The sequence below is a fragment of the Oryctolagus cuniculus genome, chromosome 7 (assembly GCF_051225735.1).
Source record: "Oryctolagus cuniculus isolate XC-2025 breed Fujian yellow rabbit chromosome 7, ASM5122573v1, whole genome shotgun sequence".
Lineage (NCBI taxonomy): Eukaryota > Metazoa > Chordata > Mammalia > Lagomorpha > Leporidae > Oryctolagus > Oryctolagus cuniculus.
Window position 1 is genome coordinate 43,066,004 of NC_142873.1, and position 24,638 is coordinate 43,090,641.

The 24,638-nt window shown below is 51.4% G+C and overlaps 1 protein-coding gene across 1 annotated transcript; it reads right to left on the minus strand.

Moving 5' to 3' along the window:
- Positions 1 to 18: 18 nt before the first annotated feature.
- On the minus strand, positions 19 to 24,431 carry SLC25A44 (solute carrier family 25 member 44). The gene is made up of 4 exons (XM_008264317.5): positions 24,235 to 24,431; positions 18,387 to 19,024; positions 5,617 to 5,744; positions 19 to 2,572 (listed from the first exon to the last, which is right to left on the minus strand). The coding sequence occupies exons 2-4, from the start codon at positions 19,009 to 19,011 to the stop codon at positions 2,381 to 2,383; spliced, it is 945 nt and encodes a 314-aa protein (XP_008262539.1). The 5' UTR covers positions 19,012 to 19,024; positions 24,235 to 24,431; the 3' UTR covers positions 19 to 2,380.
- Between the last annotated feature and the right edge of the window lie 207 nt (positions 24,432 to 24,638).

The window sequence follows — 24,638 nt, forward strand, 5'->3', positions numbered from 1 at the left end:
AAATGAGTAAACCAAAACTCAGGGGCTCAATAAAAACTTTTAATTACACTTCAAAGACTTCGTACAGTGCAACAGTGAATATTCGCGGTTGATATTCAAGAGTCCATTTTATCAGATGTTAAGTTTCCCCTGCCCCTTGATTCTCCACTCAAGCTTCCGTCTTGCCCAGTCTCCCAGAAGTTGCTCCTGGTTTTGGTTGCCGACCCCAATATGTCAGAAAACGTGAACTACTCTGGTCTCCAGTTTTGGGGAAATGGAGGTCCACTGTCGCATCCCCACCAAGACCTGTTTGAATCAAACCCAATCCAAGTTCCTAAACGATTAGATTGGAAAGGGCCAGGGGTCCCTTTAATTGTACATCCCTCATCCTTTAAGTGTGTGTGTGTAAGAGAAAGAGAAAGACAGAGACAGGGAGAGGAGAGTCTGAAATATGAGAAAAACAAAAGGAAATTAGTTTGGGAGGGAGAAACACCCTAAGGAAGGCAGGAGACTATGTCCTGCTCATGTTACTTTACCCACTTTGCCATAGTGGGGAAGTCAAGTCTCTAGTGAAAGTTTGGGAGCCAAGCAAACCACTGTTCAGAGGGATGAGCTTGTATAGAGAGAGGAAGGGCCCTTGGCTTCCATTTTAGGGTGGGTTTCAGGGTAGAGATGAGTGAAGAGCAGGAGGATTCAGAAATTAGCTGTGGGCCCAACCTTTGAATAACCATTTGTGGACAGAGAGTGGAGGATTCTGGTGACAAAATGTGGGAAGGGACAAACAAAAATAAGCAAAAGGAAGAAAACTCCTACAGATAAGAAATCAAGTGGGCAGTGGTGGTGGTGAAGGTTGAGAAATATTCACATGGTTTTTCAGAGTCTGATCTGGCCAACGTGGAAGAATGTGGGGCAGCCATAAGAAATATCAAGGCTTCAGGTAGCTAGCACCTTTCAAATTGGCACAATGGCCTTTCCCAGTGGGGGGAATGGGGGGGGGGATAGGAAAGTTTAAAGGATTACCCAGACCAATTGTCTCAAGCAGAAATGCGCTTTGACACACTTTCTTTTCATTCCACTTGCTGTACCGCTCCACCTGCAGCATGGGCTTGGTGGAGGAAGCAGGGGAGGAAGGATGAGGCAGGGAAGGAGCACTCCTCCCCTAGCTCCCAGGGAGAGCTTACACAGATAATGTCGGCAGTATCAGGCTGGTAAATGCAGTGGTCCTGGTATCGGGTGGTCTTCTGAACTGCTTTTTACTCTCTTCCAAGCACAGAACCGTGACTGGGATGACTTCATATTCAGGGAGAAAACCAAAACAATCCTCCATCTCTGAGATTCCCATCATCAGACAGCATCTGTTGCTTGAGTCCGAGCTGTTGGGTACATGTGTGTGTGAGTGTGTGTGTCACGGCTTCCTGGGGCTGAGAACCTCCACTGCACTCTCCCAGGCTTGGCTCTGCTGGCCCATGGAGATGTGCTAAGGAAAACGCATCTTCTTGTTGCTTCCCAAACCAACTACTCTCTCAACCTACTTTTATTAGGTTTTTAGGTAGTGGTCCAAGTCCAGTATACTTCAGACAGCCAGGTCTATGTCCACCACTGTGGTCATCTGGGCCAGGGGACAGCTGACATTGTCCCTTAGGGCTGCTGAGACTAAAGGGACACTGAAGGGACAGGGAACTGGAATTGAAGACAAAGCTACATTACATTTTTCCTCCTGTCTGAGGAAGGGGTGGGCTCTGGCAGCAGGATTGGTACACTAGCAGGACTAAGATAACAGCCTGGTTCACAGATGTTAAGAAAATACACACTTAAATAAAGTATCGACATTTCTCCCCAGTCTTATAATTCCTCCAAAGACAGATCCGTGCCCTGGAGACCCAGAAGTTCCTGTTGCTCCTATTCCCTGTGCAAAAGTGCCTGGTAACTTGCCTCCTAGTGGCGGGAAAAAAGAAGCAGAGTCGTCTGGTGGGCAGCTCAGTCCCAAAACAAAAATATGCAAGCCTGGGAGAGCACTGCTGGGAGGCTGGGCTGCAAGCCCGAGAGGGAGAACCAGTAGTAGCGAGCAAGCCCTATGTACAGCTCTTCTCAGGGTCTCAGGGACACAGATGCAGGGGGAAGCTGGAAGGGTTAGCAGTGTGGCGATGGAGATGGGTCCTTAGAGACGAGGCCTGAGCATGAGGACTGAGGGAGGGAGCTCAGTTCAGCTGGAGAATGAAAAATCGTGGAGGCAAGGGATCCAGGAGTGGAGCCTCTTCAGCAACAGCAGTTCAAGTCTCTGTCCCTGTCCGACAGGCCACGTGGCCCAGGGCAGGGGGACACTGGGGAGGGTGCTGTCCTCCCCACCCTGCCCCCAACCCAGAGTAGTGTGGGAAAGCAGCAGGCTTCTCTCCCCCGCTGGTTACCAGTGTCTCGAGTCCACCAGCTCAGGCCGCAGGCTGAGTTTCTTGAGGCTCTCGTAGCCCACCACGATGACAATGGTGGAAGGCGTCGCCGAGATGATTCTGGCCGAGAGGCCCTTCATGAGGCCCCACGGCCCCTCCTCCGCCATCAGCTGTCTGAAGGTCAGGATGATGGAGTTCTTGCCCTCGACCTGGAAGAGTCAGCACAGTGGAGGGCCACTGTCGGCACTCGGGCCCCTCTGCTCAACCCCCCTGTGCCTTAGGGTCAAGCGGGGGGAGCGGAGCTGGGGGCCGCGGAGCTGCGTTCTGCCGCTGAAGGACAGTGCACAGTGGTTTCGTGCGAGCTCCGGTGCTGGACCACCGGGCTCTGAGTTCTGCTGCCCACTTGCTGAGGGCACCACCACGGGTGACTTATCAGCTCCTTGTGCCTGTTTCCTCCAATACAAAACACTGGCTAACGATGCCTCCAAGAGGCTCTCTGAACACGACAGAAAATAATCCTCATAAATGCTGACAACAGTGTTTGCAGATGGTAAACTAAATGTTAGCTGTTATTATCAGACGTTGTGGGGCAGCAGATCTACCTGCTGCTTGGGACGCCCGCATCCGTAGCAGAGGGCCTGGTTCAAGTGCTAGGTGCTCTGCTTCTCATCCAACTTCCTGACTATGCATCCTGGTAAGGAGCAGATGATGGCCCAAGGACTTGGGCCTCTGCCACCCACACGGGAGACCTGGATGGAGCTCCAGGCTCCAGCTTCAGCCTGGCCTAGTCCTGGCTACTGTGGGCATTTGGGGAGTGAGCTTCCTGATGGAAGATCACTCGCTCGCGCTCGCTCTCTCTCTCAAGTAGATGAAAATAAACAAACAAGTATTTAAAATATATCATTAGATAAGCTACAAAGTTGTGCATCTTTGGACCAGGTGCTTCTCTCTAGCCTCAAGAGGCTGGATTAATTCCCCTGTAAACCCTCTGCGACACTGGCAGCCGTCTTTGGATTCTGATCATCTCAATCCCAGTGAAGACCTAAGGTAGAAAACTCCCCCTCCCCTTCTGTCCTTTCTCACACATTGGGGCCTGTCCTCTCTATTGCACTAGACGCCTGGCCAAGACAGAACCCTCTTCTCCCTCGTCAACAGCCCCACGCCCTACTCTCCCTGCCACTCCAAACTCCACCTTAAGAGGCTGCCATTTCGGTCGTCAGCCCATCCAGGACAGATGTTCCCCTTGCCCATGCCTCTCTCTCTATGCTATGACCTTCATAAGGTGATCCCCGCCGTGGCTGGGACATCTCCCCAGTCCACCCTCCTCCTTCTGTACCTCTAAACTCTCTTCTTCCTGTCCAATACTCTCTCAGGTGAACACCTCTGCTCCCTTAACCCTCGCACTCATCCACAGCCATGTCAAGGGCTTTTTCAGTTATGTCGCCAGCCCTGCAGCCTGGGAGCTCCTCAAAGCAGAGACCTGGGGGCTCGCATTGTGGTAGAGGGTTAGGCTGTCACTTGCAAATTCGAGATCCCATATCAAAGTGCCGGTTTGTATCCTAGCTGCTCTGCTTCTGATGATACCTGGGATGGCAGCTGATGATGGCCCAAGTGCTTGGGCCCCTGCCACCTGTGGAGGGGACCTGGATGGAGTTCCTGGCTCCTGGCTCCTGGCTTTGACCTGGCTCAGCCCTGGGTGTTGCACCCATTTGAGGAGTGAAGCAGCAGATAGAAAGTTCTCTCTCTCTGCCCCGCCCCACCACCGTCACTCTTTCAAGAGAATACATGAATCTTTAAAAGAACAAAAAGCAATGCCTATGCTTTCCCTGGAACACCCAGGACAAGGCTCAGGAAGAATGGGGCTGGAACTTTACTTCCAAGTGAACATTTTCAAATGGCGGGGAGGGGACTCCTTCCCGGGGACAGAAACACCTGCATTTACTACTCACCTCCTTCCTGACATCGTGCTGATGGGGAAGCTGGCTTTATCCGCAACCTGTTACAATTATTTTTCTTCCCTCTCTTCCCCACCATAACCTCATGAGAACCCCATTCTCCTAAACATCTTTCTTCATTCTCTACTTTTCCTCCTAAGTTACCCAAATCAGATATTAAAACCCTCCATCTCTCCACGTAAAACATTCCACAGCTGCAGTTCTGTTCCCTTGGTCTGGGTGCTGTGCAATTGTCTTCTAGCTGACTCAATGCAGGGGCTACAATTTACAGAGAGCACCACTGAGGGCCTTGTCAGCATTTTCACTGATTCCACAGAGCAGAATCTGTAAAACCAAAACCTTTTGCAGAGAGAATAACAGCTCTCACCCTTTGCAGAGAGCTCATGACTGAATAGAAAAATTAGATGAACATATGAAATTAACTTAAATAAATTTCTAATAACCACAATCCTGAGCAATAAGGAAAGGGTGATTGACAGCCTATGTTCATAGGCTATGGAAGAGACCAGTAGAATTCCTGGCCATAGAATAGACTTGACTGAAGGGCCCTTTTTTCTACCAAGGGTCGTTTGGATATTTTTAACATTTTCAGGCCATACACAATTATCAACTTAAAAAAGTAGCCCGCTATAGGGGCTAGCACTGTGGCATTGTGAGTAAAGCTACAGCCTGCTACACTGGTACCCCATATGGGTGCCAGTTCGAGTCTCAGATGCTCCATTTCCGCTCTACCTCCCTGATAATGACCTGGGAAAGCAGTGGAAGATGGTCCAAGTGTTTGGGCTCCTTCCATGCACCTGGGAGACTAGGATGAAGCTCCTGGCTCCTGGCTTTGGCTTGGCCCAACCCCAGCCATTGCAGCCATTTGGGAGGTAAACCAGTGGATGGAAGATTCTCTCTCTCTCTCTCTCTCTCTCTGTCTCTCTGTCTCACTCTCTGTGTAACTCTGACTTTAAATAAATCTTAAAAAAATAAAAAAAAATAAAACCAGCCTACTTTAGATTTACCAGGCCAGACCACATGCTTTCACTGGCCTCGTATGGCCCCTGGGCTGGACTTCCCCACCCTGGACTGGAGGCATGCAAGGTAGCAGACAGGGTGAAAAAGCATTCCGGGTGCTTTCAAGTGCTCAGCTGCTTTCTGCAGATGGCGGGCACGAGGAAGGGGCTTGCATGGCCAGGAGAAGGCTGGCTAGACTAGAAGGCCTTAACACAGAGGGGTCAGGGGAAGGCCGGAGGGCCAGGTCACGCTGCTAATGGCTTCTCTGGGAGGAGGGCCGGGGAGGAGGTTCCTCTTACCTGGACTCGCGTTCGGATGACGTCCATGGGGTTGGTGAGGATAGAGGCAGTGGCTGCAGCCAGGGGCCCCGAGATGGCTTGAAAGACAATGTGAGGGCACTCCTTAGGACACAGGGAGGAGAGCTGCTCTGGAATCCAGGGAGAGACAATGGCTCAAGACAGAGGTACCACGGTCTGCCCTCACCGTGCTGCCTTCTCCCCGCTGGTGCCCCAGCCATGACAACCCTCGGTCCTTTGCCACCTCAGAACTCTAACTCCCATCTTTTGTCCCCATCTGCAGTCAACCAAAAATTACAAATCTCAGGCCCCTTCCAGAAGTCATCTTGGCGACATCAACCACTTAAACAGGACGGCATGCCTCTGGAGCAGAGGATTCTAAAACCTCTTTGCTTGCTGGACTCCTCTCATCTGATGGACAGAAAATCCTTCCTGATGCAAAAACCTTGTCTCTCGCTGTTTCTCCCAACTCAAGAGTAGAAGAACACCCAGGACTCAAGTGTTTATATATACATAGAATATGTTGGTCAGGGTACATTAAAAACTGGTGACATTAAAGACTGACTATAAGGAAGGGAACTGAATGACTGGTGAGTTAGGAAACCTTATGCTGCATGCCCTTTCCTATATTTTGAATTTTGAAATGTGAATTAAAAAATAAAATAAGATAAAAGCAGAGGGGCTAGCATTGTGGTGTAGTGGGTAAAGCCACCATCTGTGATACTGGCATTCTGTATGAGTACCTGTTCTGGTCCTGGCTGCCCCACTTCTGATCCACCTCCCTGCTAATGTGCCTGGGAAAGCAGTGGAGGATGGCCCAAGTGCTTGGGCCCCTGCACCCATGTGGGAAACCCAGAAGAAGATCCTGGTTCCTGGCTTCAGTCTGGCCCAGCCCTGGCCACTGTGGCCATTTGAGGAGTGAACCAGTGGATGGAAGATCTCTCTGTCTCCCCTTCTCTTTCTGTAACTCTGCCTTTCAAAACAATAGCAATAATATTAATTAATGTATGTATGTATGCATGCAGAGCCTGCATTGTTGCTTAAGGGATTAAGCCACCATTTGCAACACCAGCAGCCCATATCGGCACTCCAGATTGAGTACTGGTTGCCCTGTTTTCGACCCAGTTCCCTGTTAATGTGCCTAAGAAAGCAGAAGATGGCCCAAATGCTTGGGCCCCACCACCTATGTGGGAGACCAGGATGAAGTTCTAGGTTCCTGGCTTCAGCCTGGCACAGCCTCAGCTGTTGTGGCCATTTAGGGAATGAACCAGTAGATAGGAGAACTCTGTCACCCTGCCTTTCAAATAAAATGAATAATAAAATTAAAATACAGAGTCTTGGGGTGTGTATTGTGGTGCGATGGGTTAAGTCACTGCTTGTTGGGGGGCACTGTGCCTGCAGTGCCGGCATCCCATATGGACACTGATTCATGTCCCAGCTGCTCTGCTTCCGATCCAGCTCTCTGCTATGGCCTGGGAGAGCAGTAGAAGATGGCCCAAAAGCTTGGGCCCCAAATGGGAGACCCAGAAGAAGCTCCTGGCTCCTGGCTTCGGATCAGCACAGCTCCAGCCATTGCAGCCATTTGGGGAGTGAACCAGCAGGTGGAAGACCTCTCTCTGTCTCTACCTCTCTCTCTGCCTCTCTGTAACTCTGCCTTTCAAATAAAATAAACATATATTTTTTAAAAAAAAAGTCACTGCTTGTGACACTGCATCCCACATTAGAGTACTGGGTCAAGTTCTAGCTACTTTGCTTCTCATCTAGCTTCCTGCTAATCATCATGGGAAGCACCCACCCATGTGGGAGGCCCAGATGGAGCTCCAGCATCCTGGTGTTGGCTTGGCTCAGCCCCTGCTGTTGTGGCCCTTTGGGGAGTAAACCAGCAGATGGAATATCTCTGTCTCTCACTCTATTACTCCGCCTTTCAAATAAAAACGAAATGTTTAGGCCGGCACCATGGCTCAATAGGCTAATCCTCCACCTTGTGGCGCCGGCACACCGGGTTCTAGTCCTGGTCGGGGCGCCGGATTCTGTCCCGGTTGCCCCTCTTCCAGGCCAGCCCTCTGCTGTGGCCAGGGAGTGCAGTGGAGGATGGCCCAAGTGCTTGGGCCCTGCACCCCATGGGAGACCTGGAGAAGCACCTGGCTCCTGGCTTCGGATCAGCGCAATGCACTGGCCGCAGCGCGCCGGCAGCGGCAGCCATTGGAGGGTGAACCAACGGCAAAAGGAAGACCTTTCTCTCTGTCTGTCTCTCTCTCACTGTCCACTCTGCCTGTCAAAAAAAAAAAAAAAAATGTTTAAAAAATAAAAAAATCTTGGGGCTAGCGCTGTAGTGTAGCTGGTGGAGTTGCCACCTGCAGTGCTGCATTCCATGTCAGTGCCGGTTTAAGTCCCAGCTGCTCCACTTCCTATCCAGCTCTCTGCTATCACCTGGGAAAGAAGTAGAAGATGGCCCAAGTCCCTGGGCCCCTGCACTCATGTGGAAGGCCTGGAAGAAGCTCCTGGCTCCTGGCTTCAGATTGGCATAGCTCCCACCATTGTGGCCATGCGTGGAATGAACTAGCAGATGGAAGACCTCTCTCTCTCTGTGCCTCTGCCTCTCTGTAACTCTGCCTTTCAAATAAGTACATCTTTAAAAATAAATAAATAAATCTTACCTTATAGTGAAGATTTTCACTAATCTATGTCAAAAAAGAAAAATTCAGTTTTAAAAATGCTAATGGGCCGGCGCCGTGGCTCACTAGGCTAATCCTCCGCCTAGCGGCGCTGGCACACCGGGTTCTAGTCCCGGTCGGGGCGCCGGATTCTGTCCTGGTTGCCCCTCTTCCAGGCCAGCCCTCTGTTGTGGCCAGGGAGTGCAGTGGAGGATGGCCCAGGTGCTTGGGCCCTGCACCCCATGGGAGACCAGGAAAAGCACCTGGCTCCTGCCTCCTGCCATCGGATCAGCGCGGTGTGCTGGCCGCAGCGCACCGACCGCGGCGGCCATTGGAGGGTGAACCAACGGCAAAAGGAAGACCTTTCTCTCTCTCTCTCTCACTGTCCACTCTGCCTGTCAAAAAAAAAATAAAAATAAAAAATAAAAAATAAATGCTAATGAAGGTAGAATGGTACCCAGATTCACCCATTCCTAAATAAATGACAATTTCATTCACAACTGATTTTTCTGGGTTACCTTCTTTGCAGGTGAAAGATAAGAGTTCATTCATTTATTCAAGAAAAATATACTGAGTGACTACCATGAGTCAGTCACCCTGGTCCTGAGTTTGTTTTGTTTTTTAAAGATTTATTTATTTATTTGAAAATCAGAGTTACAGAAAGGGAGAGGAAGAGACAGAGAGAGAGAGATTTTTCATCTGTTGGTTCACTCTCCAGAGGGCTGCAATAGCCAGGGCTTGGCCAGGCTGAAGCCAGGAGCTTCATTCGGGTCTCCCATGTGGGTAGCAGGTGCCCAAGCACACAGGCCATCTTTGGCTGCTTTCCCAGACCATTAGCACAGAGCTGGACTGGAAGTGGAACAGCCGGGACTGGAACCGGCGCCCACAGGGGATGCCAGCATCTCAGCTGGTAGCTTTGCCCGCTTCCCCACAGCACCCCGCTCTTGAGTTTCAAAAAGGAGCAACGAGTCTCAAATTCCTGCCCTTAGGAAATTCAAATGCTATTGAGAGAAAACAGACAAAAAAGAAAGTTTTATCAGAAGCTGTGTGCTATGGATAAAAATCCCACATAAAGGGAGCTAGGGAGTGCCAAAGGATGGGGGAGGCAGAGGGGAAGAGTTGGTCAATTTTTTTTTTTTTTTTTTTAAGATTTATTTATTTACTTGAGAGGGAGAGATAGAAAGGTTTTCCATTTGCTGGTTCACTCCCCCAATGGTTGCAATGGCCGGAGCTGGGCTGATCCAAAGCCAGGAGCCAGAGGCTTCTTCCAGGTCTCCCACTTGGGTGCAGGGGCCCAAGCACTTGGGCCATCTTCTACTGCTTTCCCAGGCCATAGCAGAGAGCTGGATGGGAAAAGCAGCAGCCGGGACTCAAACCAGGGCCCATATGGGATGCAGGCACTGCAGGCAGAGGCTTAGCCCGCTACACCACAGCGCTGGCCCCGAAGTGCCAGTTTAAAGAAGGTAGTTATGGAAGCCCTTTCCAACAAAGTGAAGTCTGAGCAAAGGCTGGAAGGAGGGGCCAGTGCTGTGGGGTAGCAGGTAAAGCCGCAGCCTGCAGTGCTGACACCCCATATGGGTGCTGATTCAAGACCCAGAAGCTGCCCTTCCAATCAGCTCCCAGCTTAAGTGCCTTGGAAAGCAGTGGAGGACTGCCCAGGTGCTTGGGCCCCTGCATCCATGCAGGAGACCTGGGCGAAGCTCCTGGCTTTGGATCAGCCCAGGTCTGGCAGTTGCAGCCATTTGGGGAGTAAACCAGTGGATGGATGATAGATCTCTCTTCCCCTGTAACTCTGCCTTTCAAATAAATAAATCTTTAGAGAAAAAAAAAAAAAAAAAAAAAGACTGGAAAGAGCTTTCCAAGCACGGGCTAGTATCCTATGCCAAGGCCCTTTGCAGGAGCACAGCTGTGGGGTTAAGGGGCAGAAGCCCAGCAGCCCAGAACGTGTGCGGGAAGAATAGCAGGTGAAATCCAAGAGGTGCATCATTTAGGGCCTGGAGGCCATGGCAAGACAGACTTCTACTCTGAAATGGGATGAAAAATCAATTCATCGGGGGCCAGCACTGTGGTGTAGTAGGTTAAGCCTCCCGCCTGCGGTGCTGGCATCCCATATGGGCGCCGGTTCGAGTCCCAGATGCTCCACTTCTAATCCAACTCTCTGCTAATACTCTGGGAAAGCAGCAGAAGATGGCCCAAATGCTTGGGTCCCTGCCCCCAGGAGGGAGACAATTAGAAGCTCCTGGCTCCTGGCTTTGGATTGGTGAAGCTCCGGCTGTTGCAGCCATCTGGGGAGTGAACCAGCGGACAGAAGACCTCTCTCTCTGTCTCTCCCTCTCTCTATCTTTAACTCTGCCTCTCAATAAATAAACAAATCTTTAACATAAATAAACAAAGAAAATTTTAAAAAGAAAAAGCAGTTCGTCATCTCAAAGGTTCCCTCTCAGTTTTTGACAGTCACCAACCCCCTAAGAATATTCTCTCACACTCTCAGTTTTGGTAGTTTGTGGCCAAGAATTAAACACTGGAAGGGAAGTATGGCAGGGCAGAAGAGAGGGCTTTTTTTTTTAAATCATTTATTTATTTTATTTGAAAGGCAGAGTTACAGAGAGGAAAAGACACACAAAGAAAGAGAGATCTTCCATTCTAGAATCAGACGCCAAGAGCTTCAATCGGGTCTCCCACATGGGTGGCAGGGAGTCTTTAGGCCACCTGCCACGCTTTCCCAGGTGCACTAGAAGGGAGCTGAGTTACAGGTGGAGCAGCCGGGACAGAACCAGTGCTCTGAAATGGGATGCCAGCATTGCAGGTGGCAGCTTAACCCCCTGTGCCAGTGCCAGTGTCGGCCTCGGGAAGTGAGGCCTTCTAAGTCCCAGAGGGCATGGCAGAACCCCTTGGCCCTCCCAGCACCACCTCTCCCCCAGTTTCTAATCACTCTCTTCCGACAGCCGGCACACAAACAGAAACAACGTGAACTGGCGGCCCCGCCTCATGAGGTCCTGTTTCTCACAAGGGTGCAGCACTGGACTGGCACAGGCCACCTCCAGGGGCCCATGAACACTGGCTCCCAGGCCTGCAAGTGGCCATGGGATCCAGATTCCAATTCTAAACATGTCCACATGCCATTTTCTTGTGGCTTATGAAGAGGATGGAAAAAATGGGCAAGAAAGTGGGGTAAGACCCTCATGGCGTCCCTCCTCTCTACTGCTCATTCAACAGATGTTTACCAAGCACCTGTTCTCCACAAGGCGGAAGATAAACCAGGCACCCTGGTTTAAGTCCCTCCTGTCCAAATAACTATGATAGTTAACCTTAGGTGGCAACTTGACTGGATGGAGGCATACCTAGAAACTCAGAAAAGCATTATTCTGGGTGCGTCTGTGAAGGTGTTTCCAAAAGAGATAAGCATGTGAGCCTGTGTGGTCCTGGTAGGAAAACTCACCCTCACTCAGCTAGGGGGTCTGGCGAGAAACACAGAAGATGATCTCTCCTAGCGAGCTAGACACTTGCCTCCTGCATGGACATCAGAATTCCAGATTTGCTGGCCATCGGACTTGCACCAGTGGCCCCCGCCAAGGTACACCTCCAGCCACCTGCCCTGGTCCTCTGGCCGCTGGAGCTGAATTGAGCCATGCCACAGGCATCTCGGGGTGTCCAGCTACAGAAGATCTGTCAGGGGACTTCTCAGTGGCTATGATCCCATGGCCCAACTCTCTTAATAAACTCCTTTTCATACAGGTCTTATTGATTCTGTTTCTCTATAGATCCCTGACTAGTACAGTGATCTTGGATAAATGATATGCTTAACATAAAACAGAAATGTGCAGGAAAATGCTATCATGGAACTTATATTCTAATTAAAGGGCTGGAAGCTGGGAGTAAAGAAATTGCAAATTATGACAAGTGCCACGAAGGAACAGGGTGCTAGGACAGAAAGCAGAGGGGTCCCCTTTCCAATAGGGTAGCAAAGAAACCTTGACAAAGGTGACCTGCACGGAAGCTGGGGGCAGAAGCACAAGAAAGCACCAGCCACCCAAACGACAGGGGACAGAACACTCTGCAAAGGCCTGGAGGTGAGAACAGGGCTTGGTATGTACCGGGAACTGGAAGAAGCGCGGTAAGGATGGACCAGAGAAAGCAAGGTCAGAGTGGCACAAGACGGGGCTGAAGAAGCAAATGAGGCCATGTCACCAAGAGCCAGTGGACCGTGAGAAGGAAATGCTACTAGGCAGCACTGGCAGATTTTAAGCAAAAAAAAAAAAAAAAAAAAAAAGTCAAGAATTCCTCTCCCCATCCAGCACTTCAATCACACGTCGCCCAACTGTGGATACAGCAGATTCTGAGCAATGCAGCATTAAGTGCTGATCACTTGTGCACATCACAGAGGGTGCTCACACATACTGACGGCTATGCTGTTACTGGCATATATCATGTGCAAGCTGGTTTCTTAGAAATACAGTTTTTACATTTTCATTTATTTGAAACATAGAGACAGAAAGAGAGAGATAGAAAGGTCTTTGAGCCACTGGTTCACTTCCCAAATGCCTGCAACAGCCAGGGCTGGGCCAGGCTGCAGCCAAGAGCCAGAAACTCATACAGCTCTTCCACGTGGGTGACAGGAACCCAAGTACTTGAGCCATCACCTGCCGCCTCCCAGGGTGTACAACAGCAGAAAGCTGGAGTCAAAGCAGAGCCAGCACTCAAACCCATACACTGATACAGGATGCGTCCCACGTGGCATCGGGACTGTTGCACTGCACGTCTACCCTAGCTGTCTATTGTCGATTGAAATATCACTGGGCTCTTCCTGTAAGCGGCCTTAGGTGACCTGCGAAAATGGTTCGCTACTCACTGGACCCAGAAAACCCCACAAAATCATGCAAATCAAGAGGCTCGAATCTTCACGTTCACTTTAAGAACACTCGAGAAACTGCCCAGGCCATCAAGGGTATGCATATCCGAAAAGCCACCAAATACCTGAAAGACGTCACGTTAAAGAAGCAGTGTGTGCCATTCCGTCAGTACAATGGTGGAGTTGGTAGATGTGCCCAGGCCAAGCAGTGGGGTTGGACCCAGGGTCGTTGGCCCAAAAAAAGTGCCGAGTTTCTGCTGCACATGCTTAAAAATGCAGAGAGTAATGCTGAGCTGAAGGGTTTGGATGTAGATTCTCTGGTCATTGAGCACATCCAGGTGAACAAGGCCCCCAAGATGCGCCGCCGGACCTACAGAGCCCACGGCCAGATCAACCCGTACATGAGCTCCCCGTGCCACATCGAGAGGATCCTCACTGAGAAGGAACAGATTGTTCCTAAGCCAGAAGAGGAGGTGGCACAAAAGAAAAAGATATCCCAGAAGAAACTAAAGAAGCAAAAACTTATGGCTCGGGAATAAACTCAGTATAAAATAAATACGAATTAAAAGAAAAAAAAAAAAAAAAGAAATATCACTGGGGCTGGCGCTGTGATGCAGTGGGTTAAAGCCCTGGCCTGAAGCGCCAGCATCCCATATGGGCACCAGTTCTAGTCCCGGCTGCTCCTCTTCCGATCCAGCTCTCTGCTATGGCCTGGGAAAGCAGTGGAAGATGGACCAAGTCTTTGGGCCCCTGCACCCATGTGGGAGACCCAGAAGAAGCTCCTGGCTCCTGGCTTTGGATCGGCACAGCTGCAGCCATTGTGGTCATCTGGGGAGTGAACCAGCGTATGGAAGACCTCTCTCTCTGTCTCTACTTCTCTCTGTAACTCTTTCAAATAAATAAAATAAATCTTCAAAAAAAAAAAAAAAAAAGAAATATCATTATGTGGAGGCCAGCGCTGTATGTAGCAGGTAGGGTCACCGCCTGCAGTATCGGCATCCCATGTGGGCTCCAGTTGGTGTCCCAGCTGTTCCACTTCCAATCCAGCTCTCTGCTATGGCCTGGGAGGGTAGTGGAGGATGGCCCAAGTTCCTGGGTGCCTGCGCCTCTGTGGGAGACCCAAAGGAAGCTCCTGGTTTCAGATCGGCCCTGCTCCTGGCTGTTGTGGCTGGCTGGGGAGTGAACCAACAGATGAAAGACCTCTCTTTCTCTGCCTCTTCCTCTCTGTGACTCTGCCTTTCAAATATATAAATAAATCGTACAAAAGAAAAGAAAAGAAATACCATTACATGGCACGGGACTTTATTTACTGGTTCACCAGTCCCTGAGCTCGGTGTTGGGAAGTACGAGCATATTCTCACAGAAGTTGCAGTTCACTGCGGGAAGAGACCTTAACTTAATAATCACATTAATATATCATTACAAACTCAACTAAGTGTTCTGAAAAATAGGAACACGGGTTCATGAGAACACAGAACAGATGCCGAGGTCCAGCACTGTGGCACAGTGGGCTAAGCCACTACTTACAACGCCAGCATGCTATACTGCAGTGCTAGTTTGCTCTGTCTCCAAGCCAGCTCCCTGCTAAGATGCCCAGAAAGGAAGCAGAAGACGGCCCAACTACTTGAGCCCCTGCCACCCACATGGCAACCAGAATGGAGTTCCTGCATCCTGGCTTTGGCCTGGCCCAGACCTGACTGTTACAGCCTTTTGGGTAGTGAACCAGAGATGGAAGATCTGTCTCTCTGTCTCTTCCTTTTTCTCTATTGCTCTGCCTTTCAAATAAATAAGTAAATCTTAAAAATATATATATATTTGTTTTATCTATTTGAAAGAGATAAAAAGAGAGGAAGAGCCAGAGAGAGAGAGAGGCCTTCCATCCACTGGTTCACTCCCCAAATGACTGCAATGGCCAGAGCTGAGCTGATCTGAAGCCAGGAGCCAGTTTCTCCCGGGTCTCCCTTGCGGGTGCAGGGGCCCAAAAACTTGGGTTATCTTCTACTGCTTTCTTAGGCCATAGCACAGAACTGGATCAGAAGTGGAGCAGCTAGGACTCGAACTGGCACCATATGGGATGCTGGCACTGCAGACTGGGGCTTTAACCTACTGTGCCACTGCACTGGCCCATACGTAAAACTTAAAAAAAAAAAAAAAAAATCTAGACTGAGTATCAACAAAAGATCCTATGAGGACAGCTATAAGTGTGAGAATGAAATAATGAGAGACAGGCAAGGTCTTCAGAGCTGCACATGACGGACATTAGTTATGTTAGTTTTCTCCCCTTTCCCAGACCTTTCTGTGTAGTAGAAGAAGTGAGGCACAAATAACATCAAGGCAAATGTTATAACTGCCTGAAGAAGAGTTTAGGCAACGTCACAGATATTGGAAGCAGGGAAATGTCGCTCCCCGTCTTCGTGGAGGAACGACACAGGACCCTGCGCTGTTCTTTTGTCTGCTTGGCCCTCCCCGGGTTTGCTGCTGGTTCTTCCCGGGTTGGCTACCGTCCCTTCCACGGAGGCAGGGTTCCCCCTGCCACATTCCCCACTTCCGCGGGGGAGCGGCACACCGCCGGCCGGCTCTCTCGGGGGCTGCACAGGTGTTCCCTCAGATGTTCCCCTTAGATGTTCCTGGTGCATGTTGTCTCTCTCCTCCTTTATAGTCCTCTTCCACCAATCCCAACTCTGCTACCCACACGCCGAGTACGCTGCTCTCCTCCAATCAGGAGCAGGTCCCACAGTCTATTGGTTGAACTGGAGGCAGCTGTGTAGAAGCTGTTTCCCTTCTCAGCGCCATATTGTGGGAAAGCAGATGCATAGAATAAGTCTTAATTCCAGTAACTTAGTCTAGTCCGAGTTGCTCCCCACAGGGAAAGACCCCTGCTTAGTGAAGAGTTACATGGAGAGGATAAGAGACGAAGCAATAAGAAACACTTCCGGTAAGGCATGACTTCCCCAGGGCTAAGTGTACCTGGAAGGCATCTAGGAGAGGAATGGCATGAACAGAGCTCAGAGGTAGGACAGGTGACACCCAGCTGAGGCACAGGGCATCGTCCAGCCAGGCCACAACACAACACAAAGGGGCAGCAGATGTCACTGTGCAAGGAGACTGACGCCGGGCTAAAGGGTTTAGATTTTATTCAGTGAGCAGGAATTGCTGCTGCCCATCATCGGTTAGTCCGTCAGGGACGTGTGCCATTGACGGGAAGGCGGAGAACTCAGAAGAGGTAGACGGCGGGTGCAGAGGGCCGGCAGTATGGTCCCAGAGGCCTGGTTCCCAGGAAGGCGGTAGGAAATGGAGGGAAAGTTGGGAGTCACATAGGAGTCACCAGGACTAGATGTGGAGACGAGGAAGATGAAATAGAAGCATAATCCCCAAGGTTTGGAGAAAAGCAAGGCCACCAACAGATGAAAGTCAGAAAGAAGAGCCAGTTTGGGATGAAAAATAGTTAATTAAATAAAATTTCAGATGTAAGTAGATGCATCTAGATTGAAGTCCAACAGTCAGACTGTCTGGACAGGTTAGGCTGGAACAGAGAGTTGTTAGGAAATATCAGAAAAATGCATTTACGGGCTGGCGCTGTGGTGCGCTAGGTTAATCCTCCACCTGGGGTGCTGGCAGCCCATATGGGTGCTGGGCTCTAGTCCCCGCTGCTCCTCTTCCGGTCTAGCTCTTTGCTATGGCCTGGGAAAGCAGTGGAAGATGGCCCAAGTGCTTGGGCCCCTGCACCTGCATGGGAGACCGGGAGGAAGCTCCTGGCTCCTGGCTTCGGATCGGCACAGCTCCGGCCATTGCAGCCACTTAGGGAGTGAACCGACAGAGGGAAGACCTTTCTCTCTCTCTCTCTCTCTCTCTCTCACACACTGTCTGTAACTCTACCTGCCAAATAAATAAGTAAAAAATCTTAAAAAAAGAAAAAGAAAAGAAAAATGCATCTAGATGCAAATGAAATCAAATTAGCAGAGAAGGGCAACAGAGAGACTCCAGGGAAAATGCTCAGATTCCCTGGAAATGTATAATAGGAACAGGAAGCCTTTTTAACATTAAGATCACCAGGATCAGGGAAGGTGTTTGGCATAGTGGTTAAGACACCACTACAGAAGCCCATGTCACATAGCAGAATGCCTGGGCTTGAGCCCTGGCTCCACTCAGGATTCCAGCTTCCTGGTAATGCGAACCATGAGAGGCAGCAAGTGATGGCTCAAGCACTCTGGTCCCTGCCACCCACATGGGAGACCTGGACTGAGTTCCTAGCTACTCGCTTTCGCCTGGCTCAGTCCCAGCTGTTGTAGGCTTCTGGGAGCAAACCTGCAGATGCGAGCTCTGTCTGCCTTTCAAATAAATAAAATTTAAAAAATAAAAATAAGAGATTGTCAGAATCCATGCCCAAAGAGATCAGAGGAGGAGTCCAGGAATCTCAAAAAAACTTTTTAAAAATGTTGTCTTTTGGCAAGTAATCCCTTTTCTGAGGATACATTATGGGAGTGGAGAGGTTCAAAGTCACACAGCACACCTTGGATTTAACGATGCGAGGGAGAAAAACTCTACCTCAAAAGCTCATCCCTCAATTTCATCTTCACATCCCAACATCCCATGACTTTTGTCCTTCACCTCCCAATTGGCTGCCAATCTTCCCCTGACCCAGGTCAGCTGCAACACACCCACAGCATACACCGCCCACTGTCCTAGCCGTCTGCTGTTTGGTTTTATTTATTTTTTTAATGATTTACTTATTTATTTGAATGGCAGAGTTACAGAGATTGGGAGAGACAGAGAGATCTTTCATCCATTGGTTCACTCCCCAAATGGCTGTAACAGCCAGGGCTGGGCCAGCCGAAGCCAGAAGCCTAGAACTTCATCTGGGTCTCCCACATGAGTGCAGGGGCCCAAGCCCTTGGGCTGTCCTCTACTGCTTTCCCAGGTGCATTAACAGGAAGTTGGATCAGAAGTGGAACAGCCAGGACTCGAACCAGCGCCTGTGTGGGATGCTGGCATTGCAGTTGGTGGCTTAACCTGCTGCACCACAACACAGGCCCCTAGTCGTCTGTTTCACTCATCTGATTCCCCCTACTATATGAGAAGCTATTATAAGGCAAAAACCATGTCTCTTCGTCTTTGAGTCCTCTTGGATTCAAATGTTTTCTGAACAGATGGCCCTTTCCGCCATTACACTGCACCTGCAGTCTACTGCACTCTAACGTGCACACAGCAAGAACATCTCAGCCCTGTTAGCAAACCCAGCCTCCTCCCCCGCTCTCCTGGCCCCTGCTTACCTGCGTAGAAGTGATAGAAGGGCCACCACACAGCACTGTTCGGGATATAGGTAAGTAGTGACGCCACATAGCCTCGGTAGAAACCACGGAGCCCATCAGCCCGCAGGATCTGCTTGATGATGTCCTTGGTTTGGCCAAAGGCAACTACCCCCTGTCCATCTGGGCTCCCACGCACCTGGAAGCGGCCCATTTTCTCACCCTTGCGCTGCATCATCAGGTGCTGGGAGACCACGTCAATGGGCACCGTGATGCTCTGGGCCACGAGGGAGGCAGAGCCCCCGGCCACCAGCGACTTGACTGTGTTGCTCTGGCTGTAGTCAGCCACGAACTTCCGAGTGAGCTCGTACGTGGTGACGTAGCACTGGCCGGAGATGAGGGTGAAGGTGTTGACCAGGAACCCCCGGTAGAGGCCGGTCACGCCGTCTGCTCGCAGGATCTTGATGAAGGCATCAAAGGTCCCGTGGTAGAGGCTCTTGCCCTTCTGAACCTGCAGCCGGGTGCGGATGAGGGTGAACGGGTAGACGCTGACGCGGATCATCATCGTCATCGCCACGCCAAACACATAGAACTTCTTCTTGTCCAGGTGCTCCCATTCGATGATCTGGATGTTGCGCTTGTCTTCCATTGTGCCTGAAGACCTGGGCGTCGAGCAGAGTGCAGGGATGTGAGCGGGGAGGTCGGGACTTTGCACTTGCCCTCCTGGCCAGGTTCTCAAGCCCCGTTCTCAGGCTTCCTCTCCGGGGACACTCACCTCACCCAGCCTGACTCTGCCCACCCTCACCTGCCCTTCCGTCATGGGTCAGGCTACAGCCTCCTTCTGTCCTTAACCGACCGGTCCTTCCCAACTCAGTCCCCTCCTGCAGAAATCGTTCCTCCCTTCAGAGGCTCCTGGACGCCACTCCCACCCCAGCTCCCCACCCCCAGCTGACAGGACCGTCTATCCTGAACTCTGCCCTTGCTTGGGTCCTGGTGTCACAGCCATGCACGGGGACCGCTCTCCTCTGGCTGGCCCAGGTGGGCAGAGCTCAGGAGCTGTGGACAGATCAACCACCTTGCAGGACACAGAGCCTTTAAGTGGGCCAATGGGATGTCACTACGAGACGTTCGGGACCATCTCGAAGGCCATAGGGACTGTGCTCCATTCTCATGCCCCTGGGCCCACGGAGGAGACCCCACTTGTGGCCTTTCCTCCTCAGCGGTGCCTCTCATCTTCCCTTACTAGCTGACTCACTCTTAGGTTAGTTTTGGTTTCCCATGCTGGTCACCAGAGCTCTGCAGGCCCACCCTCACTGCACTTACACTGTCTGCAGTCTGCACTTGAACAAAGAGTGGGAAGAGGGTGCGTGGGGCTTTCCCACCACAGGACACCCCTGATCATCTCCCCTCGCTGCAATGAAAGGAGCGTGAAAATCAGGAACAGGTCAAAGGTCAGAGTCCTCTTTGGTTACTAGATAACTCACCCCAGAGAAAGACAGCGAAGAGCCACCTGGGAGCCAAGTGGTTTCCCCGGAAGAGCCTGGGGAAGTGCAGGGGAGAGACCATGTTTAACCTGCGCTCTCAGCTCTGACATATAAGCCCCAACCTCAGCCCTGGAGGATGAAGGGAGAAACAACCAAAGACATAGACTCTGCCTCGGAGAAACGCATAGTCTCAGGACACACGGTAGCTCTCCAGCAAATGTAAGACACAAAGGGACAGGAACCAGGGCAAACTCACGGACATGTGGCCTATGTGTCCAGTGTATCCACTGCCTAGAGTTTCAAATAAAACTGATAAGGTTATCAATGTCGCAACTGTATAAAAGCAGGAGCTTCAAACTAGGAAATGCCAAGCCGGAGGACATCATATATTAGACATATCCATGGCGGTAGCATGATGTGCTCCGATGCAGCCCAGCCCCGCTCTGCAGGATCTGGTACATTTTCAGCCAGACCGGGAAGGTGGGAAGTTAAATTCCAGGAAATGCAGTCACAGGCGCCCCGGACTTTGAGAGACAACCAAAGGGCTGGGAAAGGAGGTGGCCACGTCCCAGAGATGATGCCCCACACAGGCAGTGCCAGCAGCAAACCTCACGCCACTGCCCGACCTGAGTCCCTCCTCAATCGCTTCCCAACCAAAGGGCCCAACTCAGACTCAGGCAATCTCGGGGCCACGGAAACAGCTCTTGGTTTCCCCACGGAAGTCAGTGGGGAAGCAGAGCTGGCTGTCCAGAAATCCCTGACCCGGACTGTATCACTTTCCTCGAAGTAGGGGCCACCTGCAAGACACACCGAGCACTTGAGAGCGGAGGGAAAAGCTCGGCTTGTAGGTTTGTGGCATGGGTGGGGGGCACGGAACCAAGATGCGCTCCCTGGAGGACAGAGCAGTTCGAAAGAAGGAGGAATACACATGAGCAATGAGCAGGAAAGAACAACTTGGAAGTGAGGAGATAAAAGCCAGCCTGGCTGGCCAGATAGAAAAGCTCAAGTGTGAGAAATGCAGACAGGAGCAGCCTTGGAACACCGACGTGCCTACTGCTGTGGGCAAGGCGTCCCTTCCTCCCCGGCCTCCACCCGGGGCACTGCCCAAGTCCAGTGGGCAATCTCCCCTTCGAAAGAACAAGTCTCTCTCATTCCCACTGGGCGGTTGTCAGCCAGGGTCCCAAGGTCATGACTCCAGTACCACTGAGAGGTGAGGCGAGACAGGGAAACAGCAAGATTTACTGAAAACCTGCTACTCCATGCAATCCTTAGAACTTCACCTGTGACCAGGGCGGCACTTCTGACACATGAGGAGACAGAGGGTCGGATGAGGCTGAGTAACGGCCCGAGGTTATGCAGCTGCTCAGTGACGAAGGCGGGCTATAGGCCAAGATTTCTCCTCCAGTCCGCCACGCTTTCTTGCCCTCGGGAGCTGAGTTCCAACACCGATCAGTCTGTTCGGTTTGGAGCCAAGTCACTTCCCCTCATTGGAAGCAGAATGAATGCCCTCACGAGTGCAGGTCACCCAAGGGTCAGGCATAAGCTCTGGGTCACGCAGATGCCCAGGGACTTCTCTCGGCTTTGCGCCGGAGGAACCAAGAGCTGCCTCTGCTTTCCCACTGTGCTTGTGGGGAAATGGATCTGACGGGCTGAACAGGCACACTGTCATTACAGGACAAACACAGCAGGACCCGAGCAAGCAGGAGGGCCTCCTGCCGGGCACATGCAAACCTCAGGCTATGCAGGGCAGAGGGGCAGAGAACGAAGGCTTCTGTTCCAGGAGCTGACTTCACGGGCGCCTACCAACCTGCCAAGCTCAATCACTAGATACCAGCGTCTCTTGATGAGAAATCCTAGGGAAGCACCCGTTGCCCCTTCTCTCCTCCTGCCTCCAACTCTCACACGGGTCAGTCTATTTTATATTCCCAGAATGAAGCAAGGACTCTCAGAGGCAAATAACTCTCACCATTGTCATGGTGACAGGAGAAGCCACTGGAGCTCATGCCTCCAAGGGATACGCCACTGCCGTAGCAGATACCTGGGGCACTGCAGCCACCTCCACCTGTTCAAAAGGTGGGGGCTCAACCTGCTCTTGTTACATAACCTGCAGACTTCCTGCTGAAACACCGAAACCAGTTCCTCCTGTCTTACCCTTTAGAAAATCCCCTTCGCAGATCTCTGCAAGCAGATTTCCTTCAGACTTCTCTTTTCCCAGTTCAGTCAGCCCAACGTCTTCATGGTTCTTTCCCAGCCCCTTATTTGCATCCATGGCTCCAATCCTGGACTCTCTCTCTCTCTCTCCTTTTAACACTGCTGAGGTACAAGTGTGGACACGCTTCTTGTGGGGGACCCAAACAGATGAATTACTGAGCGCCGTCCTAAAGCCATCAAGTGAGGTGTTAGAGATGGGACTCCCGCTACTGGCCCCACCAGTGGAAAGGGAAAAATTGGCCCCAGGTATTTACATCTCCTCTCCACTTCCACTCTCTTCCCTGGATTAAGCCGCCACTTAAAAATGCCAGCATCCCATTTCAAGGGGCCAGCACTGTGGCGAAGCGGGTAAGGCTACAGGAAGTCTGCTGTTTCACTCCCCAGTTGACCGCAACAGCCAGAGCTGTGCTGATCCGAAGCCAGGAGCCAGGGGCTTCTTCCGGGTCTCCCACGCTGGTACAGGGGCCCAAGGACTTGGGCCATCTTCTACTGCTTTCCCAGGCCATAGCAGAGAGCTGGATCAGAAGTGGAGCAGCCGAGACTCAAACCGGCGCCCATATGGGATGCTGGCACTGCAGGCAGCAGCTTTATCTGCTATGCCACAGTGCCGGCCCCTCGAATAAATTAATCTTCAAAAAATCATACCAGACTATTCACTAAGCTCTGAGATATGATTCCGCTCAGAAGGCAGTGCCACCTGGAAGGCAAGGTCATACCAGGGACAGAGTGCAGCAGTCAGGAGACCTCTGTCTGAGTCTCACTTCCATTACCTTAAGCCACTTCAGTGATACTCATTTTCATCTGTAAAATGGGGCTAAAAGCTAACAAAGCCCATCAGAGCCTCATTAACAGTGTGGTGCAACTCACAGGAGCTAACAATTGTGAAAGCATTTTGTCCGCAGTAGGGCGATTGCAGAGAGTTCACTGGACGGTGCTGCCCTAAGTTCTTTTCCTTCTAAGTGATCCAAGACCAGGAGCATGGACAATATTAGGATCTTGTTAAGAATTCGGAATTTTAGGGGGCCGGCATTCTGGCATAGCAGGTTAAGCCTGCAACACCGGCAACCCATACGAGTGCCAGTTCATGTCCCACCTGCTCCACTTCTGATCCAGCTCCTTGCTAATGTGCCTGGGAAAGCAGAGGAAAGTGGTCAAAGTGCTTGGGCCCTTGCACCCAAGTGGGTGGCCCAGAGCCATTGCAGTCACTGGGGAAGTGAACCAGCAGATGTCTCTCTCCCTCTCTCCTTTCAAATAAGTAATAAAATATTTTTTAAAAAGAGGAATAATTTCAGGATGCACCTGACCTGTGAATAAAAGCCATTTTAACAAGATCTCTAGGTGATTTATGAGTTACAAACTGTGTTTGGGGAGCCTTGCTTTAAATATTAGGCATCAACAAAACTAGGAATTACAACCACTCTCAGAGTTCAAGATCATTATGACCAGGTTAGTAGCCATCTGACTGCCTCCCTACCAGTTACTGAAACCCAGCACAATGATGACCACTTGGTCCATTCCAATCTTTTCCAATCAACCATCCCCGCAAAATTAAATGGCCTCCTCGAACTCCTGGCAAGATACCCACCCGTCCCCACTTCTCAGCTGCAAACAAGGAGAGGAGAGGCCAGCATCCTCCAGTCCCTTTGTTCTCTCTGCTGCACCTGCATGGCGCTCAGCACCCTGCCGGTTCTGCCACATGAGAATGAGCAGGTGTACACGCGTGCCCACCTGTCCAACTGCACATCATCTCCTTCTGCCAGGTCACTGCTCACGCCTGCGACCCCTTGGAGGTGATCTGCCTTGCACATAGCGCAATTCCCACCCTGCCTGCCCTTCTTTGATTTTCCATAGGTGCCCACGTGACCCTCCATCAGACATCACATGACAACCCTCTCCACATACTCCACGTGATACCCCCTTCATGCAGCTTCTGTCCTGATCCCCTCCAGCCCGACGCTGGCTCCGAAGCCAAGCTCTTCGCCACGCTCCTGTCGCTGTAGCGAAGCTCATGCTGCTCCGTCAGGAAGACACGCGTCGCCGGAGCTGTCCATCTCTAAAACTGCACGGCGGGTCCCCACGGCGCTGCAGCCGGCACCACAGACACCTGCTACCTCCTCGACAAGTCCTGGTCCTCTGAGACCTTGGTCCTCAGGCACCCCAAGCCGGAGATTTCTTACCTTCTCAGACCCCGGCAACCCCACCGCGTCTGAGGAGCTCTTCACGCCTGGACCTCTAGGCCGCAGCCCCCACTCTATCCTCTGTTCCCAGCGACCGCCGGCCTCCTCCGGGCGCATCTTCCTCCATCTCGACTTGGATCCCGGTGTTGCCGGAACCGGAAATCGACTCGCTGTCATTACCGCCCCCTGCGGCGGGCGGGGGAGGCGGCGGAAGAAGCGGTGGGAAATTCCACCAATGGCGTACTGAGCCTTGGAGCCGCCCCTAGAACGAGGGTGGACGGCCATCTTGGGTTTGGGCACTAGCCACGCCTTCTTCGGCCTCGGCATGCCCTGAGCTCTAAGGCGCCTGCGTGTTCTCCTTGGGCTCTTTCTAATTTGCGGAAACTGAGTCACGGGGTGGTGTT